The following is a 9,123-nucleotide window of genomic DNA, read 5'->3' as shown; positions in this document are numbered from 1 at the left end:
CTTTTCAATTACAATTTGTTTAACTTAAATAATGAAATAAAATATGGTGCTTTAAAGTTTTACTTCTTTTTTTTTATTATTATTCCATCCAGCAGCGAAGAGGAAAGAGAGCGAGGGGGGGGAAAAAAAATCACTCACGGCAAAATGCAAATGAGCCTGGAAGCTATTACGATGCTAATGAGATTCCACCATAGAAGTTGCTGCTCCAGCATCCGGGGTATATTTCATCCATATTTGGAAAACAGTTGTGTGCTCAAAATAGGGGACACACTTCCTAGTGTTCACAGTTGAGTTTGTGAGTTTTACTTTCAGTGGGGTCCACGAGCAGCTTAAATCTGGTCAGAGTTAGATAGGAGAAGCATTTTCCTCAGGTGGTGTTACTTAGCTGGTTACAGTAGTTTATTTGTGTGTTTCACTGTGAAATTCTGCTCTATTTTTATCAAGTCTTTTGTCTCATCACGCCTTGTCAATCACTAGTGAGCTCCTTTTATTAATACCACAATCAGACTCTTCCTCCAGGCTTCAAATTACTCCCAAACATTGTGCGTGTTGGCACATGTTTCACGTTTCAAACGAGTGTGACTGTTTACACCAGCAGAAGCTTCATCAAACACAGCTACAACTTTACATTTTCACGCTTCGCTGTGAAACAGGATAAGACGTGATGCTGGGTTCTTCCGAACAGGAGCAGCGTCGGTGCGTTCAGGTGCAAAACCTGTAGCACGGCTGTGAAGGTGTGTAGTTTGTGCGTTAAAGGCAGGTAGGTAGGTAGGGAGATAGGGTGAGTTACCATAGTAACACCAAGAGGGAACCCAGCAGAAGCACAGTGTCTATATGTGTCCTGACCCATTTCCATTCTCATCCACAAGTGTTTTGTCTCCCTCACTTGCTGTTTCACAACTAAAAGCATCTCTCCGTCTACATCCTTGATGCATCTGCTGTACTTAACAAATGGCCGAGGCTTGAAACATTCAACAAACTCTCAAGGTACATTCGGTTTCCTTTCAGTGAAGTTCAATTTAATTCAATTCAACTTTGTTATCCCTGAAGGTGAAAAAAACTTGGCATGAATAGGATTAAAAGTTAATACACAAAAGTATGTGAAACAAAGTACAGGATACAGAAGTCAAATACAGTATTAACAATGTTTTAATTCACTGACCAGCACTAAAATATGTCCTCCTCCGCAAAGACAACACATACATCACTTGTGTTAATTAATAGCTGGAAAGTAAAAGAGTCCCTCATGATTAATTTTGAACTAAACCTTCTGGAGAACAAAGAAACTGTAGAGATTAAGGTCAAACATTCAAACATTCCCACCTCTGAACAGTCATCCTTCTGTGTTGAGTCAAAGGTCGTCAGTGATTACACATAAAACAGTATTTATCTTCTAGATTCTTAGTGTAATATGCTGTAAATAAAATTAAATATCAGATACAGTCACAGAAATATGCCGTCAGCTCATTTACACTGAGCTTGTTTAGAAATAATGGATTCAAAACTCCATTTAGACTTGGTGTAACCATGTGATCAATGTTTGAAAATAGTATCTGAACATCTTTAACGCCTCTACCTGTAGCTTGGTTTCGAAGTAGGGGGAGAAAGATGACCTGAAGTTTTTCTTTTGAATGCGGTCAAACTATACCGACTGCATTTCTGAGATCTAATCACAGTGCTAGCTTAACCACCTTCGAATGTAGTTTGTCCAGTCTGATCACATTCTGATGCTAATTCCGAGTTTATTTACATGTTGCATTAACAGGCATTTCACCTTATCCAAGTAAAATATCCAAATACAGATGACATTTAAATTCCAGGCGTAAAATGAAGGCTCTGAATCAGCATCGGTGCAATGTGTTAAGTCACACTTTCCATTTTACTTTCCCTCTCTGTGACTCTGTAGTCCCAAGTTGTTTACATTTCTGTTGGGATCTATACACACAACACAGAGATTTACTACAATATGGCATGCAACTAATGCAAAATACGTTATAGCACGCATGCTGAGATACTGTAAATAATAGAAATATAAACCATTTTGAATGATGATTGTTATTTAATGATTGTTATTTTCTGTTATTTCCTTTATTATTTCAGTAGTTTACATTTAGCTGTGTCGCTTTCTACTATGTGGATGTATGATAGGACCCAGCACATAACAAAACAGGCAGCAATGATAATAACTATTACACTGATTAAGTTAGACACAACATGAAAGCAGGATCTCAGCTGAAAGTGGGTTGCAAAGCTGCTTGTAGCTGCTGTGGGTAGGCTAAGGCAGCTTAAATAGCACATGCTATCTAGATATGTGGTATCAGCTGAGCCATCAGCTGATGTGTGCTGGGAAACACTGCGCTTCCTTATTTGGAATAATTTAAGCTAGTGAACTCAAATCGCAAATGTGTTTTAGATCATTTGTAGGCTCAAGTTGCCTGTTTGATCTTTTGTTTTAATGACCAACATGGATGTTAGCCACATGCACTCAAAAAAGTTTAGATTTCATGATAGGGCCTGAGAGACGGTTATAGCACAAAATGAAAAACAATAAATAAAATAAACACAAAAAAGTAGTAATAACACTTGTCATGTCATTCATTTACTTTTTCCTGATTTTAGTCTGATAGGATAGCATTGTTATTGTTTTATGGCTTTTAATGAAATCTGTTGAAATCTCAATATTTATCTATTAATAAAAATGCAAATGGATCATATCACTCTGCTGCTGCTTGATGGCACTGTTTCCAAAGACCTTTATGGTGAATTAGGTAATTTAAATTTACTGAATTATTTTTTTATGATGTTCTTGCGGATTTTCAAAAAAAAAAAGGTCAGAGCAAAAATGTTCTTTTCATTCTGTTTAATTTTTTTTTCAGTAGATGAATACTCTTTTGCTCACTACACCACCACTGGTGTAGGTTGTGTTTACTATCATCTGTACTATACAACCAAATTAATACTGAAATATGTTAAATGAGCTGTTCACTTCAATGTACTGTATTGCAGCCACACTCGAGTGGTAAGCGCTTTAGGCGGGCAACCAAATCCTGTTAGAAATGTCAATTGAAAAGGTCTTGAGATATTAAAAATGTAGTTTTTAATTAAAGGTTTATTAATAGATTTTTCAAACTTTTTTTTTAATTACCCAACCGGATGCCTGAGGCATTTGGATTACAACTTTTATCTCACTCGATTCAGACTGCCTCTCCCCATTCAGCCATTTTGGATTAAAAGTCAGACTTCATAAATGCTGTTCATTAATTCCCAGTGTGGGCAGTTAATTTGAGATTTGGTTGCAACGTTATGTCTGGCCTGAGTGTCTGTTTATTTTTAGATTCTTGTGGCTACTTTGCAGCCCAGGCCTAATCTGTCACGCAGGCGAACATGGAGGAAATCTTAATCAGTGTGCCAAGAAAAGATTGTCAAAGCACTGGTGTGCCTGGTTTGGAAATTCAACATGTTAGTAACACATACTGTCACAGTAAATGATATTATTGAAATGTGTTGCATGGATTGTACTGTGAAAATGTTGAAATAAATTAGAGCCCATCTGTGTTTTGCTGTTTGCATATAGTGCTCATTGCCATATGATATTGACCGTCCCTGTGTCATAATTTGCTAACTAGTTATGATGTGAATTATAAATAGATCCTTTGCATATATGCATCACCATTAAACTGTAGTTGTATTCCCTGAATAATAAATATATAAGATAGACAATGCATAATTGGGATTATACATTTCCATGCCAATTCAAACCAGCAGAGATGTAACCAATTCTTATACTACCTTCGTCTGGGATATTTTAGAAGTCAACTCAGAGAAATGAAGTGTACATGACAAAGCAGGCAAAAGTGGTTGTGAAAACACACACACACGCCCAAAATAACTCTGATGATTTTGTAGTCAGTCTTGTGTTAGAAAGCTTTTTAGAAGATCTTTTAAGAACATTTTTAAGGGGAATCCACCGTCTATAGAAGCTGACGGACTTTTGAACACAGAGTCAAGAAAAGGTGTTGATTAAAGTTCAAATGTTTTTAACTCCTTCATTGCATGCATCAGCTGGAATCTTTGCATTGAAACTACATATTGAAAACACAACATAACAGCTAACAACAGTGCCATTTATTCTGGATGTGCTTTACAAAAAACATTAAACACAAACTATTTGTGCAGAATTTGCTTTTTTATGTTAAGGCATAAGCAGTGAAATAAGGTGGGACTATAAAAGCTAAGCAAGCAACTGCATATTTGCACCACTAAACCACCACTTCAAGTAAAGCAAGTTCCTCATTATCAGCTAATGCTGTGTAAAAAACTTATAATAGCATTCATAACGTGCAAATTCTGCAAGTATTAATTTAGCATAAACCAACTGGCTTTGCTGAATTTAATGGGAACTTGGATGGGTTATATATAAATCATGGTTGTGACAAGTGTGTTCAAATCCCTGTTTTAAGAGCGTAGGTTCTTTATGCAAAAAAAGAAGTTGTCTGATTACTCCCAAATCCATTTCCTAGCTAAATGAGGAACTCTGAAATCACAAGGAGCTAGCTTCAGCCACAAGTAGAACAAGATGTGCTGGAGCAGATGGTCTGACCCCCACAGAGTTCCGATCTCAACATTATGGATTCAGATTGAGATTAGATGAAGACATAGAAGACACTGGGGCCATCTCTTGTTCCTCTTTGTCTTTTGCCAGTAGCCTAAATCCATTCCCATCGTCACTGTGGCAAGTTCTCCAAACTGTGCTGTTTTGTACTACTGCCAGTTTAAAGCCAACGGGTGGTCATGTCAAATATTCATTTGATTTAGATTTTTCTGTTTTCTGCACATTGTGTGAAGTTAATTGATAAAAAAAAACATCATAGTCTATACTCATATTCTAATTACTCATATTAGCTGTCTGTCACAGTACAAACACTGAAGGCTATCAAACTGGAAATTTCATTCATCAAAATATCCTACACACTGTGTCTTTAAATCAGATGGATTAGCAAGCCACTGTTCACATAGTTACTGAAAGAAAAGACAATCCTGACATGTTCATAAGTTCAGCTTTTGCTTCATTAAGAATTGGAGGGACATTGAAGCAGCAGGACAAAAGAAAACACTTCCCTACCTTCCTTTAATCACAAATGATGCCACTTGGTACATAACTAGTCAGGGAGATTCTGTCATTAGCAGCTCTGGCCAGAGGCAACACAGTCAATACAATGTTATGAAATCATGCTACACATAAAATGGACTGTTTAGTGTGCAGCCTCATCAGCATTTGTATGCTGTCATCAATTACCGTGAGGCTTCACACCTTCAGTTCTTGGAGCTCAGACAAATTATGGCTTAGGATTTTTTAAAAATACATTTTAGTTCCAGCCAAGGTCAATATAAAATGTATTTTTAATTTCAGACATAAAACTGGCTGATTTAAATATAATCCCTTCACACATTTTCTGTAGGGATATTGTAGCCTTTTACCTAATATTGTAGGGTCTTTATCGTACAATAACTTACCTGGCGATATCTGTAGTCTTGAACTGGCTCTACATAAATGAAAATGAACTGAATGCTTAAAAAAAGAGTTAACTGTATTTTTAAAAAATCTGCAGGGTTTACTGCAAGAGGCAGCTTGCTGCAAAGAATATAATATGAGATGATATTGTTAAAAATGAAGATGCTTGACCCTATGCTGCAACAGACACTCACCTCTTTTTCAGTCAAAACATGACCAAGAGCTATATTTGCGATCGATATTGCACCTCTGTCAACAGACAGCATTGTTATTCTAGTCAATATATTATATGTGAAAGAGCAGGCATTGGTGTTTTTGCTTTAAATTCAGTGTCTTATATTCTTTAAATTTCTCTTTACAGGACATAGGATCTACCTCTGTGTGTGAAGCATGCTTTAAATACCCTGCCTTTGCACTGCTGTTGCAACTGATGCCCATGCATTGCTTCATGCATCTGAACCCTACCAGCACTAGGCTTTATTCAGCCAGTGTTGGCAGGCATACTTAAAATCTGATACGTTGGGAAATACTTTGAAGAAATATTTTAAAATTAGGTAAAGAATAGAGCTTTTTTGTTAATGACATGCGCAGAATTACTTACGAGAGGAAATAAAGAAACACATACACACACGAACAAAGAGATCTTACTTGAACTTTGCAAGAGTGCAAAACTGAGTGTAGGTCTTGAGGGAACAGGAAACGACTTCCCTCCTCCCCCTTCAATTCTGCCCCCCCCCCGTTCCTCCCCCTCCTCTCCTGCTCCCCTTCCTCCCTCCTCCCTCCTCCTCCAGCACCACGCTATAGCAGCGAACTAGGCAGGCCAACTTGCAGAGTGCAGCTCAGCCTCGACAGCGGCTGCTTCCAACTGGGGGTCTTCGGAGAGCATCGCACTCCCATGTGCGCTGCTGTGCCCGCTGGATGTTGAAATCGCGCCGTGCGCCTCGCCAGGAGCCACCATGTCCAACCCAACCCACGACCCGTTCTACTCTTCTCCCTTCGGACCCTTTTACAGGAGACACTCGCCCTACATGGTCCAGCCCGAGTATCGGATCTACGAGATGAACAAGCGGCTGCAGGCGCGCACTGAGGTGAGCCGGCCGGACGTAACCGCTACACGGTCCCGTTTAGGTCGAGGTACCGGTAAGAGGGTGGCGGGTTGGAGAGGAGGGACGAGATGCCGGTCCGGGAGAGAAAGATGAGCCGAGAAGGTCCGTCAGTCAGGAGATACGGATATAATGCCAAAGTACCAAACATTCCTAAGGTGAAAGTAAACAGGCTCTGTAGTCTGTAGTCTACGTTACGAGAAATAGGCGTCCTCAGAAGTAAATTGTTCTAGTCCTAAAATTTTAATTTGAAGTTGGGAAATGCTGATTTGTGGAGGAGGTCCTTTCGCTTTCACGTGGCCAATTAACCTGTTAAAAATTCGCGGCTTTACTGTCACCCAAGTAAGTCACCTGAGGTTGGGATGAGCTGTAATAATAAAAGTAAGAAAAGCAGCAAAAGTAGACTTTAAACATTTGAGGTCTCCAGTTTAAATCTTTTAATCAGGGCACCAAGCTAAATCACGGCTGTGATTGTGGTTCTAAAATGTGGCACATTTCTAAGAGAAAGTTACGTAACGGCTAATCATAACAAAGTTTGAAAAAAATCCCAGAAAATCTAAGAAGTCCACAAAGACTATTCAAATAGGCTATGCAGACTGAGGCAAAGTAGCCTTTTCATTGGATTTAATTAATTTGCATACATTTACATTTTGCCTGGTGTTTGCATATTTGCATATGTTTCTTCCATGTGGAGTGGAGTAGAGTTTGTCCACTGAAGTGGAGAGTTTCTGGTCTGCCTGTTCAGGACACAGATTCATCACTGCGGATTAGATTTTGTGAATGAAAGTGGCCCTGATTGCACATTTATGATTGCATGGGGTGAATTCATTTCATGTCAGTCTGCTGATGCTTCATCTCATTGGGCGCTAAGTGTGTGTGGCATACAGTGTCATTCAGACTGAACCTTTGGTGATCCCTCTCTGAGTTGTACTGTATTGGGAGTAGCTGTCTTCAGCATCTGTTCTGTAATCACAAATGTGTAAATCTGCAGATAAAAAGTTCATCCAACATGTCAAGTTCTTCTCGCAAACAATCATTAGAGGAACAAATAAGCAAAATGCGATAAATATCATCTTTTAATAGCCTGGCTGCACATTTGTAAATATAAATATTACGGCTCACGCAAAAAAAATTTTTGTCATATATATATACTTTTTTTACCAGTACTTTTCAGTTGACTGAATAATTCCATCAGTGGTATGTTAGAATTTAGAAAAAATTCTCATTACAGTTCCCCAGAGCTCAACGTAACCTCTTAAAAATGCCATGTTTTTTTGACCCACAGTCTAATACCCCAAATATCTTCAGTTTACTATCACAAAGTGTTAAGAAAAAACACAACATAACCACATTTGAGAAGCTGGAAGATATTTAAAGTAATTAATTGCTATTTGTCAGCTAAGCAACTAATAGTTTTAGCTCTAAATATTTACTGTTTTAAATAATTTGACTTCTTGTTGCCCTTTGAAGCTTTTAGGCTAGAATTTGAATCCCATGACACATTTTAAACTGAGAAACATGCCCATTAAATTATTTCATGTGATGTTTTTACTGTTATTTTAGAAAAACCTTCAAAGCCAGCTGAGTTACTGCAGCAGCTTGCAGAATGGCGCTGACTTTCCTAAAGAGGAACTTGCAACTTTAAGCAGACCAAGGCAATGTTGCTGAGATGCAATGGCCCAGTCTGATGCATTATTCATACGGAGTGGTCCAAACCCCAGTGGACCTCAACTCCTGTACCACACATATGCACACGCACCAAACGGCACACACACTTACACATGAGCAATCTCAGATTCATACACAGACATTACAAGACATTTGTTTTAATGCAACGCCGGACTCATATATAGCCCGGACAAACATGGCATTGAGAATATAGACACACTGTACAGGCACACAGCAATTTACACCATTACCTCTCCTCAGACTAAATTATATAATTACATGATAACATAATTAGTTGATTTTTTTTCCTATCGGTGTTCATTGTATGTTTGCTTCCTACTTCATCTTTTTTCTCACTTTACTCCATGGTGAGGGTGTATCATATGTCTTCTCTTTTGCGACGTTCTTATTGTTCGATTAAAATGCGGGTGGTGAATGTAATGAGGAAGGAGTAGTGTCTTATAGTAGCGAAATAAATGCTTCGAGTTTTGCAATTTGTTTGCATCCAGATGTGCAACGCAGCTCAGCTCAGGCTTTTAACAAAATTATATAGTAATTATCCTTATGAATGCAAAGTAGCCGCTGTCATTTAAGAAGAAAAAAAAACTTATTGTATACGTGGTAAAGGAAAAAGGTTGTAAAAGAAATCTCCCTCTACAAATCTACATATACAACATAGTGTCGATTTTGCCTTAACTAAGACTAAGAGTGGAAACTTGTGCAAAATATCATACATTCTTCATCAAGCAGACTCACTGGAGCCTTTTACTTCCTGTAAAGCGCAGTTAGCCGGTGCTGGTGTCCTAATGATGATGATGCGTGCCTGAAGGGTCATTCTAT

The 9,123-nt window shown here is 38.3% G+C and overlaps 1 protein-coding gene across 6 annotated transcripts in view; it reads left to right on the top strand.

Moving 5' to 3' along the window:
• Positions 1 to 6,352: 6,352 nt before the first annotated feature.
• Positions 6,353 to 9,123, top strand: part of ldb2a (LIM domain binding 2a) — a 101,868-nt gene continuing 99,097 nt past the window's right edge. For all 6 annotated transcript variants that reach the window (XM_063493816.1, XM_063493808.1, XM_063493803.1 and 3 more), the window contains exon 1: positions 6,353 to 6,600. In XM_063493816.1, coding sequence (XP_063349886.1) covers positions 6,469 to 6,600 — 132 coding nt within the window. In that variant the 5' untranslated portion in view covers positions 6,353 to 6,468. The remainder of the gene's footprint in view (positions 6,601 to 9,123) is intronic.

This window comes from Pelmatolapia mariae, linkage group LG2 (assembly GCF_036321145.2).
Source record: "Pelmatolapia mariae isolate MD_Pm_ZW linkage group LG2, Pm_UMD_F_2, whole genome shotgun sequence".
NCBI lineage: Eukaryota > Metazoa > Chordata > Actinopteri > Cichliformes > Cichlidae > Pelmatolapia > Pelmatolapia mariae.
Note: the sequence above shows the minus strand (reverse complement) of the source record. Positions and strands in the feature narration are given on the sequence as shown.